Source organism: Tachyglossus aculeatus, chromosome Y4 (genome assembly GCF_015852505.1).
Source record: "Tachyglossus aculeatus isolate mTacAcu1 chromosome Y4, mTacAcu1.pri, whole genome shotgun sequence".
NCBI lineage: Eukaryota > Metazoa > Chordata > Mammalia > Monotremata > Tachyglossidae > Tachyglossus > Tachyglossus aculeatus.
In genome coordinates, this window is record NC_052096.1 from 2,323,428 (window position 1) to 2,348,860 (window position 25,433).

At 61.7% G+C, this 25,433-nt stretch overlaps 1 protein-coding gene across 1 annotated transcript; it reads right to left on the reverse strand.

Moving 5' to 3' along the window:
* Positions 1-21,270, reverse strand: MINK1 (misshapen like kinase 1). The gene is given in 32 exon segments (XM_038769076.1): positions 1-188; positions 276-415; positions 1,258-1,417; positions 1,711-1,860; positions 2,839-2,939; positions 3,070-3,204; positions 3,297-3,440; positions 3,835-4,002; positions 4,151-4,259; positions 4,773-4,919; positions 5,731-5,833; positions 5,925-6,091; positions 6,298-6,321; positions 6,527-6,615; positions 8,322-8,431; positions 8,920-9,005; positions 9,232-9,480; positions 9,960-10,022; positions 10,025-10,135; positions 10,305-10,568; positions 12,468-12,584; positions 16,292-16,505; positions 16,623-16,692; positions 18,555-18,672; positions 18,674-18,731; positions 18,903-18,981; positions 19,086-19,140; positions 19,370-19,500; positions 19,925-20,015; positions 20,231-20,341; positions 20,814-20,939; positions 21,174-21,270. Coding segments are annotated over 32 exon segments (3,789 nt in total). The 5' UTR covers positions 21,189-21,270; the 3' UTR covers positions 1-104.
* Between the last annotated feature and the right edge of the window lie 4,163 nt (positions 21,271-25,433).

Here is a 25,433-nt window from a genome sequence, read left to right on the forward strand (position 1 = left end):
AGGGCGGGGGCGTGAGGGTGGGGACGGTCCGGCGAGGTCCCCGGCAGGGGCCCGTCACCAGTTCGTGGGGTGTGTGTGAGGGGCCGGGGACCGGTGGGAGCCCCTCACCAGTTCATGATGCAGTTCCGATTGAGGGTCATGAAGTAGACCTGGCTGCTGCCGCCCGAGCGGACCGAGGCGAAGAAGACCTGCGGGGGGCGGGCAGAGGGGCCTGGGTCAGGGGGCGGGGGCGGGGGGCGGGAGGGCGGCGGGGACAGGGGGCAGGAGTCACCTACCTTGTCATTGCGCTCACAGAGGAACTTGAGGCGCTGGGCCCGCTTGTGCATGAAGACGCCGTCCAGGTGTCCGGTCTCCACGGAGCGAATCTCGATGGCCTTCTCGCCCCAACCCATGATCTGGTTGGAGCAGATGTAGGCTGCCGGGACACACGGGGGCCAGGGTGAGGGGCGGGGATGCCTTCAGGGGTCCAGGCAGGCGCCCCCTCCCCAGGCCCCCCAGCCCTAGGGCGGGCTGCTGGGACGGAAGGATGGGCGGGCGCACCTGCTCTCCCAGAGGCCCGGGGAGCGGGGAGCCCAGCGGGGAGGAAGGGGGTAGGTACAGACTTGTGAGGTGGGCGGGGGGGTTCTTGGTGAGTCAGAAGGGTCTGGGGCTAAAGTGGGGCAGCTGAAGGGAAAGGGGGTGACAGAGGAAGCCAAGGAGGGGTATCTGGGGGGGAAATGGGGTGACTGAATGAAGAATATTGAAGGAAGCTAGGGAGGGGTGTCAGCCTACAGGATCTGGGGGGAAGTGGACCATCTGAAAGAAGTGGGGGTGACAGTGAGCAAAGCCACGGAGGGGAATCTGAGCCCCCAGATTCTTGCCCCATTCGGTGCCCCTGTGGCTGCCATCTTCCACATCGCTGACCCCGTGGCTTCTCGTCTAAGACAAGACTCCCTCCTCCCCCTCTGCTCTCTCCTCCTGTTCCACCTCTCCTCTGCTCTCACACCATTCCCCCACCTGGAATGCCCAACGACGTTCCCAGCCTCTCCAAACTGCACGGGTCCCATCCAGAGCCCCCCTAGAGAGCCACCTCCAACAAGGGGCCTTCCCAGAGCCACAGTCCCTCTGTTCCCTCTGAATGAACTCTCAATACACTGGTTCAGAAAACGCCCCTGCCTGCCTTTCCCTCTGGACCGTGAACTCCCAGGAACTTCCCTGGCTAGGGGTCCGGCCCCTGGGAGGCATTCATTCCCCATGGGGTTGGGGCCGGCGGCTCACCCACGGAGGTGGGCATCTCCCCCCACTGCAGCACCACGTCCTTGATGATGCGACCGTAGGTGTTGACGTAGACGCCTTCGTCCTCGTAGCACAGCAGCATCTCCATGCCATCCGCGTTGGGCAGGAAGATGATGGCGTGGGGGGTCACCTGGCTCTGGATCTGCCGCCAGGGAAGGCCCACGCTCACATACGGTTCTCCTGGTGCCGATCCACCCCCAGGCCCTCTCCAATGCTCTCCCCACCCATCATCCCCGGCTTTCCTGGTCCCGTCCTCCCCCTACCACCTCCCTGCCTCAACTCTACCCCAATCTGTCATCCCCGGCCCTTGCGGTCTCCACTCCCATGGCCCCCGAACCCACCGAGACCCTTCTGGTCTCCACCCCCACGGCCTACGGCCCCCCCCCCCCCCTCCTCCCCACGCATCCCCCAGGCTCCCAGGCATCCCCAGCTCACATGCACGGGGATGTAGATGTCATAGCTGTTCCCCGAGTCCACATCCACGGCGTGGAAGCCGGCGCTGGAGCCGTAGATGACCTTGAGCCGCTGGCCCTCCTCCACCGTCAGGTCCACCAACAAGGGGCGGTGCGGGAGGTCTGCGAAAGACTGAAGGGGCCGGGGGCGGGCAGCAGGTTCAGGCCCAGCCGGGGCAGGGGCGGGCGAAGAAGGAGGAGGAGGAGGAGGAGGAGGAGGAGAGCCAGGGGAGAATGGGCCGGGGGGCGTAGAGGAGGAGGGGGTATGGGCTGGGAGGGTCAGAGGGAAGAGAGGGTGGGCTGGGGATAGAATAAACTCCTTAAACGCCTCACCATCGGCTTTAAAGCCTCCTCCCTCACCTCACTGATCCATAAGAGCCCAGCCCGCACACTCCACTCCTCTGGTGCCAACTTATTCACTGCGCCCCGATCTCGTCTGCCTCGCCGCCAACCCCCTTCCCATGCCTCCCCCTTGCCTGGGAGTCCCACCAGTGCTTGGCACATAGTTAGTGCTTAACAAATACCATTATTATTATTACGTATGCCAGACCACCACTCCCTCCACCTTCAAAGCATTACTAGGGTCACATCTCTGAGAGGTCTTCCCCCATTAAGCCCTCTTTCTCTTTTAGACTGTGAGCCCACTGTTGGGTAGGGACTGTCTCTATATGTTGCCAACTTGTACTTCCCAAGCACTTAGTACAGTGCTCTGCACACAGTAAGCGCTCAATAAATACGATTGATTGATTGATTGGTATGGTGTCTCCTGTGTCATCTATGCACTTCAACGTGTGACCTCTGGTCACTTAATATTCGCCCCACCAACCCCACAGCACTTATATCCATTTCTCTTAATTATATATTACAAACCACTTATCTGGTCATATTAATGCCCGTCCTCCCCTCTAGACAGTAAGCTGGTTATGGGCCCGGAATGTGTTGGCTAATTCTGTTGTATTGGACTCTCCCAAACGCTTAGTACAGTGCACTGCATACAGTAAGCACTCAATTAACTACGACTGATTGACTCATAGAATTAGGGAGGCGGGGTGGGTGGGTGGGGGGGATCCAGGGGATTGGGGAGGGGGAGAAAGGCGGGAAGAGCGGTTACCTTAAAGGCCATGAACTTGTGGTAGGGCTTGGGAGCCCAGGCGTACACCTCCACCGAACTCTTGAGGGCAATCACCAGAAACTTGATGCGCTCGTACTTCACTGTGGGGAAAGGGGAGAGGGGAGGGGGGGAGATCAGGGGAGGGGCCCGTGGCTCCTCGCGAGCCTGTCCCACCGCCCTCTGCCCTCCTCCTCCTCCTCCTCCTCCCCAGACCCCGGCCCTGGCCCTGACCGACGCGGTAGTGGCCGCAGCCCTCCATGTCCCCCACGGTGGTCCAGCCCTGCTTCTTCTCCACCTCGGGGTCGTTGTGCAGGATCTTGTTCCGCAGCCAGGACAGGTAGTACACCCGCAGCTTGTTTCGTTTCCCTGCGGGCCCGCCCGGAGGACGCCGGTGAGCGCAGGAGCCCCCCGCCCCCGGAGCCCCGCCGCCCGACCCGCCTGCTCCGGCCCTCCCATACCGGAGATGGTGATGAGCAGGTTGAGCCCCTCCAGCACGTCCATCTGCTGGAAGCGCCGGCGGCCGATGAGGCCGTACACCTTGCCCTGCCCGCTGCGGTCCAGCAGCATCAGCCCGCTCTCCGTGCCCACCAGGAGGTTGACCCCTGTGTGCCCACAAAACGCTCAGGGGGCCCCAGGCCAGACACCCGTGCCCTCCCCGTCTACAAGCTCCCCGCTCCCCCCATCCCCGCACCTCCGTCTCCTCTCTCTCCCCGGCCTCCTTCTCCTCGCTCCACTGGGCCTCTGTCTCCACACTCTCTCCTTCTCTCGGCTTCTCCCTGCCCCCGCCTCCCCTCTCTCTCCGGCCTCCATTCCCCTGGACCTCCATCTCCCCCGGTCCCCCCCGGGTCTCCATCTCCCCTGTTCCCCCTGGGCCTCCATCTCCCCTCTCTCCCCAGACCTCCATCTCCCTTCTCCTCGGCCTCCTCCCGGCTCCCTCCGGGCCAGGCCTGGGCCTCCCCTCTCGGGCCGGGCCTCGGGCTCCCCGGGCCGGCTCACCCCAGAGGGCGGCGCAGAGGATCTCGGAGTTGAAGCGTTTCTTGTACTTGCGGATCTCGGGGGTGTCGCTGTGGGGCCGCGTGTTGGTGGGGTTCACGTTCACCACCGAGCCCTTCCGCGCCTCGTACTGCAGCTGCTCCAGGCGCCCGCCCTCGCCCCCGACCAGGGCTGCGGCCGTGGGAGGTGGGAGACTGGGCTCAGGGCAGTGCCCTCTCTCACCTGCCACCCCTCACAGCCCACCCAGCCCCGGCCCCGCCAGCCTGGTACGTCCCACCAGCCCCATGCCCCGGCCTCCAGCTGCCCCACGTGGACTCACCCGTGATGGGGATGGTGTCCCCAGAGCCCCCCGGCTGATAGATGCCCAAGTCCACAAACATGGTGAAGGAGCTCTTCCCCGGGGCCTTGACCAGCCCCCGCGACTGGTACTAGGCAGAAGAGGGTGGCGTGGTTGGCACGGGCCAGGGCACACTTTTTTTTTTGTATTTGTTAAGAGCTTACTATGTGCCAAGCACTGTTCTAAGCACCGGGGTAGAATCAAGGTGATCAGGTTGTCCCATGTGGGACTCCCAGTCTTAATCCCCATTTTACAGATGAGGTCACTGAAGCACGGAGAAGTTAAGTGACTCGCCCAAAGTCACACAGCTGACAAGGAGCAGAGCTGGGATTAGAACCCATGACCTCTGACTCCCAAAGCCGTGCTCTTTCCACTATGCCATGCTGCTTTCTCTTGGCTACTCCTTGCCGGCCCTCCCACCCCGTAGGCCCTGTGCCCTCCCTAACGTCTCCTCCGAGGCCCTGGCTCGACCTGTCCTCCCTCCGTCCCTCCGCCTAGCCCAACACCCGCCCCCTCCCCCCTGGGGACCACCCACCCGCTCTCCATCCATCCCCGGTCCCCTCGGCCAGCCCTCCCAGGGCCGCCTTTCCCGGACCCTCCTCACATCACCGCCGCCACCGCCGCCGTCCTTGGCGGGGGAGCCGGACCCCTTGGTCCCCTCGGTGGGCGACTGGCTGGGCTGCACCACGTCGGGCAGGTTGGTGTAGCCGTTGCTGTCGGCGTGGAGCAGACCGCGCTCCTCCTCGGGGGTCTGGGGGGGGAAGAGGGGGTGACAGCCGGGACCCAAGAGGTTGGCCGTGGGGAGATGGGTCCCACTGAGGCGGGGACTTGGACCACGGGGGGCAGGGGAGGACCAGGAACCAATGGGTTGGGGCGGGGCAGACAGACCCCAAGAGGGTGGGGAGACAGGTTCCAAGCCTCCCCCCCCGCCCCAAGACTGTAAGCCCGCTGTGGGCAGGGATTGTCTCTCTTTAGTACTGTATTGTACTTTCCAAGCACTTAGTACAGTGCTCTGCACACAGTGAACGCTCAATAAATAATAATAATGGTATTTGTTAAGCACGTACTATGTGCCAAGCACTATTCTAAGCACTGGGGTCGATACAAGGTAATCAGGTTGTCACACGTGGGGCTCACAGACTTAAGTCCCATTTTACAGATGAGGTAACTGAGGCACAGAGAAGTTAAGTGACTTGCCCAAAGTCACGCAGCTGACAAGTGGCGGAGACCGGATTAGAACCCACGACTTCTGACTTTCCACTAAGCAACGGTGCTTCTCTAATACGATTGAATGAATGAATGAAAGGGATGGGGGGTTCAGATGGGGGGAAGGGGAGGACTAAGCTCCAAGGGGCTGAGTCCCCAAGGGGTGGGGGCTTGAGGATACGGAGGACCCACAGGGATGGGGCTGGGTCCCAAGGGAGCAGGGGGCTGGGGTGGGGATAAAGTTTAGGGGGAACCCAGCCCCAGCGGCATGGCGCCATCGTGGATGTGGGGGGGAGGAGGAGAGGGACTACCGAGGGGGCGGATCTTGGAGGGGAGGAGCAGGTAGATGGGCTTACCCGCTGGACCACCATGGTGCCATCTCCGTAGGGGGTCTGGGTCCCGGGCAGCTCCTCCACGTCGTGGACCACCATGGTGCTGACGCTGTCCGTGTCCCCGTCCCTGTGGGGCCCGGCCGGAGTCACGGCGAGATGCCCCTCAACGGCCCCCACCCCCCCCCGGCCCACCCCCGCAACCCCCGGCCCGCCCCTACCGTGTCCCCGGCGTGTCCCTGCTCTCCTCCGAGCGCTCCCCCTCCCCCTCCTCTTCCTCCTCCTCCTCCTCGCTGCTCTCCATCTCGTCGCTGGACGACGAGTAGTCCATGGCTTTCTTGGGGGGTCGGGGGGCCTCGTCCGTCCTCTCCTTCAGCAGCACAAAGTCCTGGGGGAAGGGAGGCCGGGGGTGGGCTGGGGCAGAGGGGTCTGGGGGCCTCGTCCCCCCTCCCCGCCCGGCCTGAGTCAGGGTCGTTGGGGGTGCAGAAAGGGAAGGAAGAGCCGGGGGCAGCAAGGCAGGGGCCGTGTCTACACGCCTGTCAGAGCACACGCCCGCATGCTCACCCGCCCACCCCTTCCTCAAGGTTCACTAACCTCGCCGATTGCTCGCTTATAGCTCTGGGAGGCAGAGGCCGCCAGGGCAGGCAGGGAAGAGGTTATAAGAGGTTAGTGCCGCAGGGGGTGGTGGGGGTGGTGGTGGCCATCTCGGCCCTCCTCCCGTACCCCTCCGTCTACAATCTCCACATCACCGCCCCCTCCCACACGCCCCCCCCCCCCCCCCCCCCTTCCCTCGGCGGCCTCAACCGAGGCCCAGCATACTCACGGCAGGCCGGCCGGGCCGAGAGCGGTGGTCCTCACCCTTCTCTTTGTTCCCAGGGGGCAGGATGGGGGCACTCTCCGGCTTGGAGGAGGCTGAGGGCAAGGGAGAGGCACAGGGCCGAGGGGACGGACGGAGATGCAGAGGCAGGAGGGAAGGCAGAGACACAGAGAGGTGGGAAGGGAGAGGCGGGGAGCCGAGAGACAAGGCGAGGGAGAGGCAGAGGAAGGGAGGTAGAGGCAGAGAGGAGAGAAGGGAGAGGAAGAAGAATGTCATAAGAAGGCAGGGCACAGGATGAGCTGAAGGGGGCTAGGAGCCCCCTCCTAATTTCTCCCTCTGGATTGTTCTCACGATCCCTCTCCCTCCCTCCCTCCCTCCCAAATTTTAGCTTCCCCAATGGCCCCTCTCTGACTCTCCTGGGTCTCCCCCCACCCCCGCCACCCCATCCTCTCCACTTCAAGTCCCCCATCCTTGTCCCTCACTTGACTTTTCTGACCACCCCTTGGGGTCTGCTCCCCCTCCCTCCCCCTGCATCCAGTCTTGGGCTCCCTGGGTTCCCGCTCAACCTCGTCCTCTCCCTTGGAGAGGCCCACCTCAATCAGAGGCCTCCAAGAGGCCTTCCCCCACTAATCCCTCTTTTCCCCTACTCCTTTTTTAAAAGACATAATTTGTCTGGCGCTTTCTATGTGTCAGGCACTATAATAAGTGCTGGGATAGTCAGGTTGGACCTAGCCCATGTCCTATGTGGGGCTCACAGTCTTAATCCTCACTTTAAAGAGGAGGGAACTGAAGCCCAGAGAAGCAAAGTGACTAGCCCAGGGTCACATAGCAGACAAGTGGCAGGGCTGGGATTAGAACTCAGGTCCTTCTGACTCACAGAACTGTGCTCTGTTCACTAGGCCATGCTGCTTCCCTATCCCTTCTACATCTTCTATGCGTTCCTTTAATATGCACCCCACAGCACTTGTGTCCATAGCCGTGGTCTATCTTGAATGTCTGTCTCCCCCCTAGACTGTCAGCTCCTTGACGGCAGGGAACATGTTGTATTGGACTCTCCAAAGCGCTTAGTTCAGTGCTCTGCATACAGCAAGCGCTCAGTAAATACTATTGATTAGAGAAAAAGGAAGATAGAGACCAGCCCCTCCCCTGCCCCACCCTCCCCGGGCCCTGCTGTAATCTATACGTGTAATTTATGTCCATATCTGTAATTTATTTATTTCTATTAATGTCTATTTACCCCTCTGGATTGTAAGCTCATTGTGGGAAGGGAATGTGTCCGTTTATTGTTCCATTGGGCTTTTCCAAGTGCTTAGTACAGTGCTCTGCACACAGTAAGTGCTCAATAAAGCAGCGTGGCTTACTGGACAGAACACAGCCCTGGCAGTCGGAAGGACCTGGGTTCTAATGCCAGCTCTGCCACACGTCCGCCGTGTGACCTCGGGCAAGCGCTTAACTTCCCGGGGCCTCAGTTGTCTCATCTGTGAAACGGGGATAAGAGTAGGAGCCCCGTGTGGGACAGGGTCTGTGTCCAACCTGATCAATTTGCATCTACCCCAGCGCTCAAATCACTCATTCAAAATCGTATTTACTGAGGGCTTACTGCGTGCAGAGCACTGTACTAAGCCCTTGGAAGGCGCAATATGGCAACAGAGCGAGACAATCCCGGCCCACGACGAGCTCGCAGTCCAGAGACAGCGCTTGGCACAGAGTAAGCGCTTAACAAGTGCCATAATTCTCATGATTATGATTCTGATCAACAAGCCGTTGGAATGACTGAATGCCCTGCCCTCCCGGGCCGTACCTCCCACACGGTTGCGCTCCAGCGACCCTGCCTGGGGCAGGTGTCCGTGGGCCGGCAGGAGGCCGTCTGCCCGCTCCCAGCCCGGCTCGCTCCGCCGAAGGTCGGGGTTGCTGGAGGGGAGGAGGGCGGTGAGTCTGGGGGGCGCGGGGTGGGGGCGCGCCCGGGCACCAGGGTGGGGTCAGCGGAGCAGGGTGGACGGGGCTCACTGCGGCGGGATGGGGCGGGGCAGGCCATGCCAGGCCATGCCATCCAAGCGGCCGGTCGCGGGTCGGGATGGGGGCCCGCCTCCAGCTTCCATCACCAGGAGAGTTGTGGGGGGCCGCCACCGGGCGGGAGAGAGGTAGGGGTCGGGGGGCTCCATTACCTACTGGCGTTGGGTGGGGCGGGGGGCCGGGAGGGGGGCCCCGGGGGTCGGGGGGCCGCCCGCTCCGCCCGCCGCTGCAGGTAGATCTGCCAGGCTGAGTTGCTGCGGGGTCTGTGGAGGGATCGCAGGGGCTCGGGGGCTCGGGGGGCGGGCAGGGGAAGTGGGGGTGACCCTCCCCGGCCCCCCCCCCACCGCCCAAGCCGTGCCCCGGTGCCCCCGCGGGGGAGGGCTTACCTGGCACGGACGGCCTGGGCCGGGCGGGAGTTGGCGGCCCCGCTGGTGTTGAGCGCCGTGGCGATGGACGAGGTCCGCTGAGGCACCTGGGCGGGAGCGGGGGTCGGAAACGGGGGGAGGAGAAGGGGGAGGGGGCTCCTCATCGACCCTCCCTCTCCCCTAAGTCCCGCCCGGGGTCCACGGCAGCTCGTTGTGGGCAGGGAGTGTGTCCGTTTAACGTCGCGCTGGACTCTCCCAAGCGCTCGGTCCAGTGCTCTGCACAGAGGAAGCGCTGAATAAAGGCGACTGAATGAACTGAATGACTGTGCTCACCTTGGGGGGCGCCTCGCCGTTGGGGTCGGGCCGTGCCCAGGGCTGGGGGGGCGGGGCGGGCCCGGGCCCGGGCCCCTCGGACGTGGGGTCGGAATTCTGTCGGATGACGGCCCCGCGGGCGGGGGGCGGGCCGGAGGGGTCGTGGGCGGGGAAGGCGGCCAGGTTGCGGGTGGGCTGGTCCTGCAGGGACTGGGAGCGCGGGACCGGGGCCGCGTAGGGCTTCAGGGGCACCCGGTGGGCCACCAGGCTCTGCGGGGGGGCGACCGGACCCGGGGGTGGCGGGGAAGGAGGGAGGAAGGGAGGGGAGGGGGGTGTCAGCCTCCGGGGGGGGGTGGGGGCCTTGGCTCTGGACAGCCAGGCAGGGGGCAGGAGGCCGGCGGCGGGGGGGGACGGACGACGACCCCAGAAAGCGGCCAGCCTACCCCCAGGGGCACAACCCTCTCCCAAGCGCTCTGCACACGGTAGCCCCCAAAGAACACGACTGACGGATCGATGGGGCGAGACCCTCAGATGCACCGCTGGGGGATCCGGACCCCCCCGACCCCAGGGCCCAAGGCTGAGGCGGAGAGGGCGTTAATAGTAACGGTGATAATAATTGCGGTGTCCTTTAAGCACTTACTGTGTGCCAGGCACTGTACTAGGCGCTGGGGTAGATCCCTTCTAATCAGAGTTAGAGGTGGCCACCCAGAGACAGAGAGGCGGCGAGCGCGGGTTGGGGAGGGGCTGACCTTGTGCGGTCCTTCCTGGGGCTCCACGGGCCGCTGCATGGGGGGCGTCTGGGAGGTGGGGGCCTGGGGGGCCCCATGGGGGGCTGGGCGGGTGGGCCCTCTGGCCCTCCAGGGCCCGGCTTGGCCTTCACCAGGGGCGAGTTCTGCTGTTTGTTCATCCTGGTCCTCTCCTCCACCTGCCATGGGAGTGGGCGGGGGTCAGTGGGAGTGGGCGGGGTGAGGGTGGGGGGCTGTCCCGCCCCGGCTCTGCCTCTGGGAGGGTCTCCCCTTCCTCTCTCGCTCCCCTCCCCACCCGCGGGAAGCCCGAGGGGTGCGTCGGCCCCGGCGGGCCCGGGTCGGGGGTACCTCTCGGGCCCAGGCCGGCTTGTCGGCGGGGTTGCCTCCGCGGCTGTAGTGGTACAGTGGCTTCTTGTCTCCGGGGGTCCCGGCCTGGGCCGACGGCGGCTGCGGTTGGGGCTGCGGTTGCGGTGGCTGCGGTGGCGGCTGCTGCTGCTGCTTCTGGAGCTGCTGCTGCTGCTGCAGCGACTTGAGGTAGGCGTGCTCCTGCTGCAGCTGCCGCTGGAGCCGCTCGGACTGCCTCTGCTCCTCCAGCTGCTTCCGCTTGTACTCCTGGGCCGGGGAGCCAGGGGACCCTCAGTGGGACCCTCCCCACCCCAGACCCTCGCTCCAGAAACCGGTCCCCTCCCGGGCCCCGGCCCGGGCCACCAGCTCCCCTCCTCACCCTGCCTGGCGCGCACGCAGGCCCGCGGATCCGCAGACCCGCTCTCTGCTCCCAGGCTGGGCTCCCCTACTCCCGAACCCCTTCCCTGGGACATTCCTCCTGCCCGGTACACCCTCCACACGCCTCTTCTCCAACTCCCTGTGCCCTCATCCTTCTACACCTACTACAACCCCGGTGCCCCCTTCTCTCTATTCCACCGTGTTCCCTACCTCTATATCTACCACCCCAGTGCCTCTTTCCTTCCTTCTACACCTCCCACCCATCGCGTCCCCTTCTATCTACATCTACTACTGCCCCCCATGCCCGTGCCCCCTTTTTTCTACACCTACCACCCCCAGGCCCCAGGAAGCCTTCCCAAACTGATTCCCCCTCCAGCTCCTTCCAGCCCCCAACCCTCCCGCTACCCCACTGGCATGTGACTATTACATGAGTTTGCTCTTGCGAGCCATCCCTCTGTCCTTGTCACTCCGTCACCCCAATGTGGGCTTGTCCATCTGGGCCTTCCCCTGGCCCCCCCCACCCCATTAGACCATCAGCTCCACAAGGGTAGGGTCAAGATCTCGGTGGTCTGCTTCCTCCTTCTCTCCTCCTCCTCCCCTCTCCACTCCCCCCGGACTGCTCCCCCTGGGCCTCTGCCTCTCATCTGGCAGAGCTGTGACAGCTCCTAGCAGGCTCTGGGACTCCGGTGGCTGGGTAGCCCAGTAGTCTGGGTAGGAGCGCCGTCCAGGCTGAGGGCACCCTTGGGCCAGCTGAGCCCCAGTCAAGACTTGGCTGGGCTGTGCTGGGCCTGAGGCTTCCGGGTCATTCAGGCCTCAAATGTCTCCCCAGCTCCCCGGGGCTCCCTCTCTCTTTCCCACAGGTCAGGGCCTCCTGGGGTCTGGCCATGTTATTTTGGGTCTGTCTCTCTCCCTCCCACTCCAGTCAGCTCCCCCAGCCCCAGGAGGGCCAGAATTTCAGCTCCTCCTCCTTCCTCCATCCCTCTCCTCAGTGCCCAGGGCCACCAGGATGCTCCTCGGCCCTCTGTGTTTGGACCTGGCCCCCCGACCCGCCTAGAGTTGGGTCCACGCCTTCCCACAGCTTCCTGTCCTGGGCAGAGCTGGGGCGGGGCGGGGGGAGGGAGGGACGGGGACAGACACCCCGTTACCAGCAGCAGGGCCTGTTCCTGAAGCAGCTGCTGCTGGAGGATTTCGAGCTGCCGCTGCTCCTCCTCCAGTTTGTGGCGGATATATTCCTGGACAGAGGGGTGGAGGACAGGCAGGGAGGAAAGGGGGGGACAGGGAGGGAGGAGGGGACAGGGAGGAAGAGGGGATATGGGGGAAGGGGGGACAGAGAGGTCGGGGGAACAGGGAGGGCAGAACAGCAGGTACAGGACAGGCAGGTACGTGGGGAGGAATGGAGGGTAGCGGAGGTGACAGGAAAGGGAGCCAGAAGATGAGAACAGAGGGAAAGGATGGTGGGGAAGGTGAGGATCAGCAGGAGAGCAAGAAAGGAGTTCGGAGTATGGGGAGTCAGCGGGGGAGAAGAGGGGACGGCAGGATGGAGTCCAGGGACAAAGGGTGGCAGGGAGAGTAGAGGGGAAGAAGAGAGGAAGAGGAGGAAGAGGATTGTGGGAGGGCGGGCGGGCAAGGTGGCGAGGAAGGGAAGATCAGACAGTGGGAGAGTAGACCAAGGGAAGAGAGAGCAGAGAGAGAATGAAGCGGCAAAGAGAGAGGAGCCCGCGGAGACCAGGGCACTGTCATCGTCGGCACTGTCGCTATCGTTGTCGCTGTCGTGGGTGGGGGCGGTACCTGCTCGCGCTCGGCTTGTCTCCGCTCCTCCTCCCGCCGCAGGGCCTGCATGTCCTCCAGCCGCCGCTGCTGCTCCTTCTCCTGCAGCTTCCGCTGCTCCCGCTCTCGCCGCTGTTGCTGTAGGGGGAAAAGGCCGGGGCTGGGTCAAACACGGGCTGCCGCCACGGCTGATCAGATGCCCACCAGATGCGGGGAAGGGGCCAGGGGTCAGGTCACGTGTGGGCTACCTCCATGGATGGATGGAGGCCCACTAGCAGGGGCCAGGGCCCAGGCCCACCCTGGCTACCTCCACAGCTTGACCAGAAGCCCATCAGCTGAAGGGTGTACTCCTCCATTCAGGCATCCTTGCTGTCCCACCAATGTTAGTAGGGGAGTATCCAGCTGATGTCAGGGGGGACGAGGGGCTTTCCCTCAGATAGAGCAGCCCCCCTCTAGAACAGAGGAGAAGGATGCTGGCACGGCTGGAGACAGGCAGAGCGGCGTAATGGAAAGTGTCATGGAGTTGGGGGGCTCAAGAGACCTAGACTGTAAGATCATTATGGGCAGGGAATGTATCTGTTCTATTGTTTTACTCACTCCTACTGACCTAAGTGCTTAGTACAGTGCTCTTCACACAATAACTGCTCAACATGCAACCGTGGCCTAATAGAGCATAAGGCTGGGAGCCAGAAAGACCAGGGCTCCAATCCCAGCTCCAGCACTTGTCTACTGCGTGACCTCAGGCAAGTCACTTCGCTTCTCTGGGCCTCAGTCACCTCCTCTGTGAAATGGGGATTAGGGCTGTGAGCCCCATATGGGGTGGGGACTGTGTCCAACCTGATGACCTTGAATCTACCCCAGCGCTTAGAACAGTGCCCAGCACATAGTAAGCGTGTAACATGTGCCATTAAAAATCAATAAATATATAAGTGGGAAGGGGCCGTCTCTATATGTTGCCAACTTGTACTTCCCAAGCGCTTAGTACAGTGCTCTGCACACAGTAAGCGCTCAATAAATACGACTGAGTGATTGATATACGACTGACCGACTGATTGAGACCTGGGTTCCGGTCCCGACTCTGCGGCCGCCCTGCTGGGTGACCTCGGGCAGGTCCCTTCTCCCGTCTGGGTCTCGGTTTCGGTCTCTTTTAGACCGTGAGCCCACTGTTGGGTAGGGCCTGTCTCTATATGTTGCCAACTTGGACTTCCCAAGCGCTTAGTACAGTGCTCTGCACACAGTAAGCGCTCGATAAATACGATTGATTGATTGATTGATTTCCCCATCCGTGGGGGAACGGTACTCGCCTCTCCCTCCCTCCCAGGTGCTGCGGATGGATTATAGACTCGAGAGCGGAGGCAAGGCCGGACAGAGGATGAAAGATGGAGCCGGGGTGGGGCGTCGAGGGGAGGACTGTCACATCCGATGGCTACCGCATAGCCCAGTCGGGGGCTGCCATGCCCCTTCCCCCGGCTCCCTCCCGCCGGTCCCGCGGCCCGCCCCATTCCGGGAACCAGCCCGGGCAGGTTGGCTGGGCGCGACGGCCCCGGGGGGCGAGGCGGGCCTGCCCCTCCTCTCCCAGCAGGTTGCAGGTGATGATGATGATGATGGCATTTATTAAGCGCTTACTATGTGCAAAGCACTGTTCTAAGCGCCGGTGGGGACGGGGACAACGGTGAGTCGCTCCAGGACCCCCGGGCCCACAGGCAAAACCGCGAAACTCAGTCCTGAAGGGGCAGAGGTGGGTGGGGAGGGTGTCCAGAGATACTAATAATGATGGTATTTCTTAAGCGCTTACTATGTGTAAAGCACCGCTCTAAGCGCTGGGGAGGTTACAAGGGGACCACGTTGTCCCATGGGGGGGCTCACAGTTTTAATCCCCATTTTCCAGATGAGGCACAGGGAAGCTAAGCAGAGAAGCAGTGTGGCTCAGTGGGAAGAGCCCGGGCTTTGGAGTCAGAGGTCGTGTGCTCGAATCCCGGCTCCGCCACAAGTCTGCTGTGTGACCTTGGGCAAGTCACTTCACTTCTCTGAGCCTCAGTTACCTCATCTGTAAAACTGGGGATTAAGACTGTGAGCCCTACGTGGGACAACTTGATCACGTTGTATCGCCCCAGCGCTCTGCACATAGTAAGCGCTTAACAAATGCCATCATTATTATTAAGTAACTTGCCCAAAGTCACACCGCTGACAGTTGGCGGGGCTGGGATTTGAACCCATGACCTCTGACTCCAAAGCCCGGGCTCTTTCCTCTGAGCCACGCTGCTTCTCCAGGGATGACCAGCGTCTCTGCTGGGGCTGGGCCTGACCCCCCCAGGGGAGCCCCAGACTTAGGGGGGCAGTGAAGGGCCCGGATGGGGGCTGTATAGACTACCCCGGCCCGCACCCACTGGCCCCTGGAACCGGCTAGGCTGGGAAGCCCAGTGGGGTAGGGGCGGATCCCGTCGTCAGCCCCGTGGCCCCTCCCTCGGGCCAGCCTGGGCCAAATGGGCACGGCCCGGGGGAGGGGAGCGGGTGCTTCCCCTCCTCCACCCACGGTGCCCTGCAACAGCCTGGATGCCCAGCCAGCGATCCGGCCCATCCGGTCTCAGCCCGGGCGGTGGGAGGCTGTGGAGGATCAGGGGCGTGGGGAGAATAATAATAATAATAATGGTATTTGTTAAGCGCTTACTATGTGCCGAGCACTGTTCTAAGCGCTGGGGGAGATACAAGGTAATCGAGAGAAGGGACTCCTGGGTCTCCAAGGCTGGCCCCGGGGCAGGGGGAATCGGTGGGCTGCAGGGGAGCAAAAGCCTTCCGGGCGAGTAGCCTGCCGAGGTGGGCACGGATGGACGGACGGCCCGCCAGCTCCAGAACAGATTTGGGGGGCGGGGGTGGGGTGGGGATTCAAGCCCCGGGGATCTCTGGACCGGAAGCTCGTTGCGGGCAGGGAACGTGTCCACCAACTCTGTTCTACTTTCCCAAGCGCTTAGTCCAGTGCCTTGCACACAGTAAGCGCCCAATAAATACCACTGATTGATTGTTCGACCCGGTTCATCCTGGGGTCTGCCTACATCCTCGGGGACCTTAAGACTTAAGCTCCCAAAGTGGGAGCGACTGCCCAAAGCCCGGTCACGATGGGAAAGGAGGAAGGGAGGGAATAAAGGAGGGAAGAAAGGGGGGGAGAGAATAATAATAATAATAAATACTTGTGGTATTTGTTAAGCGCTTACTATATGCCAGACACTATACGGGTTGGACACATTCCTGTCCCACATGGGGCTCACAGTCTTAATCCCCATTTTACAGATGAGGGAACTGAGGCCCAGAGAAGTGAAGTGACTTGCCTGAGGTCACACAGCAGACAAGTGGCAGAGCGGGGATTAGAACCCAGGTCCGGGGAGGGAGGGAGGGAATAATAAATAAATAAATAATAATGGTATTTGTTAAGCGCTTACTATGTGCAAAGCACTGTTCTAAGCGCTGGGGGGGGGGGGGATACAAGGTGATCAGATTGTCCCACGTGGGGCTCACAGTCTTAATCCCCGTTTTACAGATGAGGGAACCGAGGCCCAGAGAAGTGAAGTGACTTGTCTGAGGTCACACAGAAGACAGGCGGCGGAGCGGGGATTAGAACCCAGGTCCAGGGAGGAAGGGAGGGAGGGAAAGGAGGAAGGAAAGACCTGGGGGCTTCCCAAACTGTTGCCTGTTGATTTTCCTAGGGTGGGCTGGCCCCGACCAGGGCTCGGCCCAGTCATAGAACCGCCCCAGGCCGAACCATTGCAGAGTGGGATGGGTCCTCCGTGGGCCGGCGAGGGGTTGGCCAGGACCCCTCCGCCCCGCACCCCCCGGACTCCCGCGGCTCCCACCTCCTCCACCCGGCGCCGTTCCTCCTTCTGCTCCTCGATGCGCCGCTGGCGCTGGTGCAGGAGGTGTTTGATGTGGGCCTCGGGGTCCCGCTGCAGCTGCTGCAGCTGCTGCTGCTGCTGCCTCCTCAGGGCCTCCGAGTTGCTCTTGTTCTCCTGCTGCAGCCGCAGGAACTCCCGGCGCAGCGTGGATTCCCCGGGCACATTCATGATGGAGCTGAGGAGGGCGGTGGGTCGTGGGGTGGATGGGGGGACCGACCAAAAGGGGCTCAGTCGGTCCCCCTCCCACCCGTCCGTAGGCCCCGCGTGACCCCACACCCCCGTGGGGGCTTACCTGGGCTCCCCTTCCTCCCCGTGGCTGTCATCCTCCTCCTCGCTGCCACTGTATTCGTACTCGGTCTCATCTGTGGGGGCAGAGAGAAGCGGGGGGCACATCCAGGTGATTAGTTTAGCATGCCCACCGATGCCTACCCCTAACCAAACACAAGCCGGCTGGAACTGGAAAAAAAGGGGCTTCCTCAGGGTATAAGGACCCCCCCCAACACACACACACACTCCCCAGGCCTGGGAGTAGGCAGTAGCTTCTGTCACGGCGGGAATAGGGGGAGGGTCGGAGGGAGGAAGCCCTTGGAGGAGAAGGAAGAGCAGGAGATGAGAAGGACGATGAAGACAGGGTGGCAAGCAGTGGCTGCCCCATCTTGGCCTCCATGATCATGGTTTTGTTGTTTTTCATAAGGCATTTGTTAAGTGCCTTCGGTGTGCCAGGCGCTGGACTAAGTGCTAGGGTAGATCCAACCTAATCGGGTTGGCCACAGGCCCCGTCCCTCATGGGGCCCACAGTCTTCACCCCTGTTTTACAGATGTGGAAACTGAGGCCCAGAGAAGTGAAGTGACTTGCCTGAGGTCACACAGCAGAAAATTGGCAAAGATGGGATTAGAACCCCGGTCCTTCTGATTTCCAGACCCGAGGTCCATCCTCCAGGCCACGAGGCTTCTCACGGTTAGGAGTGAACCATCCCAAACCTTTTTGTTTTGTTAGTTTATTTTGTTAGTATGTTTGGTTTTGTTCTCTGTCTCCCCCTTTGAGACTGTGAGCCCACCGTTGGGTAGGGACTGTCTCTATGTGTTGCCAACTTGTACTTCCCAAGCGCTCAGTACAGTGCTCTGCACACAGTAAGCGCTCAATAAATACGATTGATTGATTGATTGATTGATCCCACCCAAAATCGGGGAGCCCACTGTGGGATGCCTTGTGGAGGCAGCCAGGAGGGAGAGAATACAAATTACGGAATCTGTAAAGCACTTAACTATGTGCCGAGCACTGTTCTAAGCACTAGGGTAGGTACGAGCTAATCAGGTTGGACACGGTCCCTGTCCCATGTGGGGCTCACACTGTTATGTGAGAAGCAGCGTGGCTCAATGGAAAGGGCATGGGCTTGGGAGTCCGAGGTCATGAGTTCAAAAATCCCAGCTCCGCCACTTGTTATCTGTGTGACTTTGGGCAAGTTACTTAACTTCTCTGTGCCTCAGTTCCCTCATCAGATTAAGACTGCGAGCCCCATGTGGGACAACCTGATCACCTTGTATCCTCCCCAGCGCTTACAACAGTGCTTTGCACATAGTAAGTGCTTAGCAAATGTCATCATCTTACAGGCGAGGTAACTGAAGCACAGATAAGTTAAGTCACTTGCCCAAGGTCACACAGCAGATGTGTGGCAGAGATTTGATTAGAACCCAGGTCCTTCTGACTCCCAGGTATGTGCTCCATCCACGGAGGAGGAGAAAGAGGAGGAGAAGGAAGGGGCCGTGTGTACTTGTGAGTCTGTGTACTTGTGTACCTGTATATATGTTTGTACATATTTATTACTCTATTTATTTATTTATTTATTTTACTTGTACATATCTATTCATTTTATTTTGCTAGTATGTTTGGTTTTTTTTTTTCTCTGTCTCCCCCTTTTAGACTATGAGCCCAATGTTGGGTAGGGACTGTGTATGTTGCCAATTTGTACTTCCCAAGCGCTTAGTACAGTGCTCTGCACATAGTAAGCGCTCAATACATATGATTGATTGATTGATTGATTGATTGAGCGGGTGGTGGGGAGGGAGCAGACGTGCAGGAGGAACGAACCCGAAGAGGGAGAACCGGATCTCGGGAGCGGGGTTGGGGGGCTCACAGCAGGTGGAGGGGATGTGTCGGGGATGGACGGTGCCCCGGGGAGGGGGTTGTGTGTGGGTGGGTGGGTAGGGGGGCCGCCCCACTGACCCTTCTCGCCCCGCTTCTTGCGGGAGCGGTCGATGTGGTCCTTGAGCTGGATGCGGACCTGGCGCTCCGTCGGCTGGTCCCGGATGAAGGGGAATTTGAGCAGCTGCTCGGTCGGGGGGGCGGTTCAGGTATGTCTTGATGAGACACGTGTCGATGAAGTCGATGAACTTCTTGGACCTGTCCGATGGGGGCAGGGATCGGGCCGGGCACGGGGTGGGGTTGGGGGGGGGGGGCGCTGAGGGGGTGGGGCGGGTCCGGAGTCCCTCCCACCCCTTCCTCTGCAAAATCAGATCGGGGCGGACACCCGGGGTCTCTTCCCTCCCCGGCCCCCTCTCCGGAGACACGTACCATTTCTTGGACTTGAGCTTGGGTGGGGGGTTGCGGGGGATGAGGAACAGGGCCCGCATGGGGTGCATGTCACACAGAGCTGGTGGGGGGCAGATACAGGGCCGTCAGCCCCCCTCCCCACCTCCGGTTCCCCGCTCCCACCTGCCCCCCCTTGGAGTACCAGCCCACTCCCCAGCTACTCACGGGGTGCGCCCTCCGCCATCTCAATGGCTGTGATGCCCAAGGACCAGATGTCACTCTGTGGGAAGGGAAAGGGTCAGCAGGGGTGTGCCTGTGTATGTGGGGGGAGGGGGCAGCGAGAATCTCTGCCCCCTCTGCGGTCTGGGGTCCGTCTCGTCTCCCCGGGCCCTCTCCGCTCCCCGAGTTCAACCTCTCCTCCCACCCCTTTCCCCCCACCGGCTCTGGGCGTCCAGCCTTACCACCCCCGCCCTTGCCCTTCCCGCTCCCCTCCACAGGCCCCTCCGCACCCGGTAGTCGTAGGTGGCATCGGGGTTCTCGTCACAGGCGATGACCTCGGGGGCCATCCAGTAGGGCGTCCCGATGAACGTGTTCCTCCTGCCCACCGTGCGGTCCAGCTGGGCACTCACCCCAAAGTCCACTGCGTGGTACCAGTATGGAGGGGGCTCAGGGACCCGGCCCACTCCCCAGGCCGCCCTCGGCCTCGTTCAGGAGAGTGGGGGCTTGTGCGGGAGTCAGAGGGAAGAGGGCATGGGGGACGCCTAGCAGGTGAGGGTGGTGTGTGGGGTCCCCGAGGATGGAGGGAGGACTGAGGTAGGGGGAGAGGCTGGGGAGCAGGGAGGGGCAGGCTTCTGGGGTTTGGGGGTTCGCTGGGGGCAGGGAGATGGGTCCCCTGAATGGGGAGCTGCATGGGCGGTCAACATGGAGGCTGGAAATGGTTCAGTGGAGGCAGCTCCCTGCCTGAGGGCAGCGGGCCGGTGTGGGGGGCGGGGACTCAGAAGGGCAGGGGAGAAGAGTTGGCACCCCTCCCACCTCTACCCCCCTACACTGGGGCCCACACTCACCCAGCTTGACTTCGGCATTCTCCGTCAGCAACACGTTCTGGCCCTTGATGTCCCGGTGGATCACCTTGTGGGCATGGAGGTGGGCCAGGCCCTGGGGGTGGCGGGGGCGGGGAGAGGAGGCTGGGGGGCTGCACTAGGTGCTGCACCTCTCAGAGCATCTCTGGGAGGGGTTGGGGGGGGCGAAAGGCATGAAAGGGGAAGTGCCTGAGGGAAGCCAGAGTGCCCAAAGGTAGGGGGCTGGATGAGGCCGTGCCAGGAGGGTTGTGGGGTTGCCCGGGGCTGGACAGGCATAGGGCAGAGTCTCACCCTGAGTATCTCCCGGCAAATGTAGGCGATGCAGTCCTCCTTCAGGGCGTTCCCTTTCGTGTTCTTCACCAGGTCGGTCACGGAGCCGGCCCCACAGAACTCCATGACCAGCTGCGGGATGGGGCGGGACGGGATGGGGAGGGTGAGGGCCCCGGTGGGGTCAGGAGGCGGTGTTGGGAGTTCGGGGGCAGGGGCAGGTGCAGCGGGGCTCCCTTGGACTCAGCCCCACGGAGGGAAGGAGAGGGCAGGTAGGCCGGCGGAGGACCCTGGGTTGGGGGGAGTGGTGGTGGCCCCATGGCAGGCAGGAGAGGGCAGGGTGGGGACGGGGAACTGGGTGGATGAGGGGAGGCGGGGTTCCCACTTTGTGTGTGTCGGGGGGTACTCTGGGTTGGGGGATGGAGGTTCCACCCCCCCCCCCCCTCGACAAGAGGAGCATCCTGGATGGGTGGCCTGAGGGGAGGGGAGGGACCCAAGTCCATTGGCCCTGGAAGAGAACTGCTGTGGGACCTCCACGGGGCTCAGGGACAGAGGCACGGATCAGATGAGGGCCCGGGGCTGGGGGTGGGGGTCACCCCCAACTCACCCAGAGCTGGTCATCGTTCCCGGGAGGGCTCTTTTTGACAAAGGCCCCATAGTAGGTGGCGATGTTGCGATGGTGGGAGTATTTCTTTAACATGTTAATCTCCTGCTTAATCTCCTCTTCCTCATCCTGGGAGGGGGAGGATGGAGGAAGGAATGGTGAGGGGGAGGGTTAGAGAGGGGAAGCCAACTCCCTTCCCCCACCCAGTCCCTCCCACCCCCTTCCTCCACTTGCCCTGATCTCTCTCCCTTCCCTCCCATCCCTCCGTGTCCATCCTGACCCCTCCTCCATCACAGCTTCCTCCTCTCTGGCCCACTTCCTCCTTCCTCCCTCCACCCCCCACAGGGACCCCAGTCCACGCACCTCTGTGACATCCATGACCTTGATGGCGGCCAGCTGCCCCGTCTTGACATGGCGACCCTGAGAGAAAGGAGTGACCCGTGGGTGGGAGAGCCCTCCTTTACCCCCCAGCCCACTTTGGAGGCCTCCCGGTGGGGCAGGGGGCAGCCGTTTTCTCAGGAAACCCCAGCAGGGGGGCTTCAGGTTAGGTCTGAGGAAGGACTTCCTAACTAAAAGGGTGGGAGCCACTGGCTCAGGTTCCTGAGGGAGGTTGGGGGGATTTTAATGGAAAGGGACAAGAGGATGGAGGTTGGCCTGAATGCAGAAGGATGGGCCCGGTGACCCTCATCATGGCCCTGCTCAGGCCCCAGCCTGCCCCTTATTTCCTCTCAGCCCCGACTTCCTCCTGGTTTCTGATCCGGGAATTGGGGAGGGGGGTCACTAACCTTTGGGGTCCTGAGCAATGAGGGGAGGCAGGCTCTGCGGGGTCCTGACCTTGACACTCCCCCAGCCAAGCCACCAGGTCCCTCTCCTCTGTGCCCCCTCCCCAGCTCCGCTGGTGGGCCCAGCCCCCAGATCCAGGCCCAGTTCCTCCCCTCGGGAGCAGCTATAGTTCCCACCCCACAAGACTCCATTCGGGCTCCCCCACAGCATCCACAGAACCCCTCCCGGCGGGTCTTGGTGGGGGGGAAAGACGAAGGGAGAAGCCCCCTCCCTTGTGCCAATGCATTCAAAGGAGACTGGAGGGTGGATGGCAGCGGGGGGTGGGAGAGGGCAAGTCGCCAGACAGCAGTCTGGGTGGGGGCAGGGAGGATCGGGAGACACTTCTCCGGACCGGGTGAAGTCAATGAGCCGGGGTGGGGGGAAATAGGATGGAACTGCAGTGAGTTGGTGGAGGAGGGGGTTTAGATGCCATGGTCGTAGTCGACAACCTCAGGGTGGAGGGGAGACGGAGAACACCCCGGAGCAGCAGAAGGTGGGGGCACTGAACTTTACCAACTCGGTTGGCGGGCAGGCCAGCACCCACCCCGGACCGTTTGGGCAAACACTTGCCTGGACGCAGGGGGTTGGATCAGATGATTCCTCAAGTTCCCTTCTGACTGAGAGGGTCTGCCCTCCTCGACCCCCAGACTCCAGCAGGAGGCCTGGGGCAGCCCCCTTGTGCCCCCATCCTCCCCTCCACAGCCCCGGCCCCGTCTCCCCTTCCGGATTCCCCGCCGAGTCTCCGGGGCAGGAAACGGCAGGCCGACTGGCCCTTCCTGTGGAGGTAGCGGAGTAGGGGGTGGGCCAGGGGCAGGGGCTCACTCATGGGACCAGGGTCCCCAGGCAGCAGGGAGGGGGATGGGTCCAGGGGAAGTTCTCTAGGATATTTTCTCCCTCTACAGTTGTTTCAGAAGGCCCCAGTGAGAAGCAGGGAGGCGGTGGGCGGCTGTTTCCATAGAAACGGGAGGGGAGGTGGAGGGGTGGAGAACGGGTGGGAAGAGGGGTGGGGGGTGGCTGGGGCCTGATTCTCCCAAATCGCAGAGGGAGGGTAGGGGGCCGGGGACTGCCCATGGCTTTCATGTGTATACAAACACACATCCACACTCACACACGTGTTCGTGTGCACACACACACACACACACACGTGGGCACAAATGCCCCTCCCAGGGTAGGGCCCACTGACTCGAATGGGCCAGCTTCCCCTGCCCTGGACTTGTCATTAGCCCCTCCTGGGCCTGCAGGAACAACTCTTCTGCCCCAGACCAATCCACCTCTCCCTGGCCCAGGGGGCAGGGGTCCCCAAGGGTCCCCAAGGGTCCCCAAGGGTCCCGGTCTGCCTGGCCCTGGGGGTCGTGGTCTGCCCAACCCTGGTCCAGTCCCCAGGGTGAACCGGACAGGGGCCGGCGAGCTCACGGCTTTGCCCACGTCGGGGTGGGACATGTGCCCAGCCACGGGGGCAGTTCTGTGCGGGGACTGTGGCCCTGACCCGCCCCCCAACCTTTCACCCTGACTCACCTTGTACACTTGTCCATAGGTGCCATTGCCAACCACCTCCACCAACTCAAAGATGCCAGCCGGGTCCTGTGGGGAGAAGGGAATGACTTTGGGCAAGTCATTTTTCTGTGCCTCAGTTACCTCATCTGTCAAATGAGGATGAAGACTGTGAACCCCCCGTGGGCCAACCTGATCACCTTGTACCTTCAATGCCCTACTGAGAGCTCACCTCCTCCAGGAGGCCTTCCCAGACTGAGCCCCCTCTCCCCCTCCCCATCACCCCCACCTTACCTCCTTCCCCTCCCCACAGCACCTGTATATATGTATTTATGTTTGTACATATTTATTACTCTATTTATTTATTTTATTTGTACATATTTATTCTATTTATTTTATTTTGTTAATATGTTTTGTTTTGTTCTCTGTCTGCCCCTTCTCGACTGTGAGCCCACTGTTGGGTAGGGACCGTCTCTATATGTTGCCAACTTGGACTTCCCAAGCGCTTAGTACAGTACTCTGCACACAGTAAGCACTCAATAACTACGATTGAATGAATGAATGAACAGTGCTTTGTACATAGTAAGCGCTTAATAAATGCCATCATTATTATTATTATTACTGCCACCCTGCCATCCCCCATCACCCCAGGGCCAGGCGGCAGAAGCACAGTGAGGCCTGAGGGGTTGGGAACGGGGAAGGGGTGCCTTTCTGGCAAATGCCAAGTCCTTAGGCTGAGGTGGCGGCGGGTCCCTTCTCACATCTAACAATGACTCTCCGCCCATTCGAAGACTTATTGAAGGCCCATCTCCTCCAAGAGGCCTTCCCTGACCAAGCCCTCCTTTCCTCTTCTCCCACTCCTTTCTGCGTCGCCCTGACTTGCTCCCTTTATTCATCCCCCGCCCCAGCTCCACAGCACTTACGTCCCCATCTGTAATTTTATTTTATTTCTATTATTATCCATCTCCCGCTCTAGACTGTAAGCTCATTGAGGGCAAGGAACGTGTCTACCACCTTTGTTATATTTCACTCTTCCAAGCGCTTAATACGGTGCTCGGCACATAGTAAGTGTTCAATAAATACGACTGACTGGTGCAGGGCTGAGCTGAGAGCAGGGGCAGGGACTGGAGCAGGGCTTGGAGGGGAGGGGGCCGCTGTGCCGGCCGGAGAGGGCTCCGGCCGGGGAGCTGAACAAAGCTGGTCAGCCAGGGAAGCTGCGGCCCATCCCCCAGGACCAGGCTGGGCTGGGCTGTCCTGGGGACAGGAGGGCCCAGATGCCCAAGGAAACATCTGTCGGTCACTTGGGCACACGTGACTCGGGGGGCCGGGTGGGAAGCGAGAGGGTGGGAATGAGTCTCAGAGACCCCTCCCGCCACACCATCACCCAAGAGCAGGCCTGGGGAGGGGCGGCCAGCAGAAGCCGGAGGGAACGCTGATGGTTGAAAGGGAAAGGGGGGAGGAGCAGGTTTAGGGGACCCCCCCGCCTCAACTTCCCCATAGACCCCAGCCATGGCTTGCCACCCTGGCCCCTGCCCAGCCCGATGTAGGTTACTCCCGCGTCCCGTGTTCCGTGATGTGCTGGTTGGGCCCGCTGGGGCCCCCACGAAGCGGTATAAATAGCCGCTCACTAGGTCGGCTGCGGGAGGTTAGGGATGGTGGCAGGAGGTCCCTCCAGGCTGGGGGAGGGACGCCAGGGGCAGCCCTGCTACCCCATGGCTTTGCGGGCCTAGCCCTGAGACCCTATCAGCTCTTTTCCCCCCCAAGATGGGGAGACATCCCAAGCTTCTGTTGCTCTATCCCACGTCCTCAGTGAAGTGGGGGAACTCGCCGGGTGCTCAGTAAATACCTTCACCGCTACCATCACTACCACCAACCAGAGAGGCAAAGTGGTGATGCCTTCATCTCAGCCATCCCCTGCCCCATGCCCTTCAACCAGCCCTCCCCTCCTCTTCTGAGTCTGCTGACCGGAGGGTCCTTCGTTCAGTCTGCCCCAACTCCCTCGTGTTGCCACGGCCTCTCCTCGCCCTCATACCAGCCTTAGGAGAGCCACAGCCGCTCCCTCGGCGGCCACAATGCTGCTCTGGGTCTTCTCTAGACTGGAAGCTTGCTGTGCAGCAAGGAATGCGCCTACCAACTCTGTTGCACTGTTCTCCCCCAACCTCTTGGTATAGTGCTCTGCACACTGTAAGCACTCAGTAAATACCAGATTGGGAAATCTTCCTTCCCACAACAGACTGGAAAGGGGCCAATCTGGGGTCCCGCCGGCCCCCAGCAGACTTACATCACTATTTGTTGGGGGGTCCTTAGATG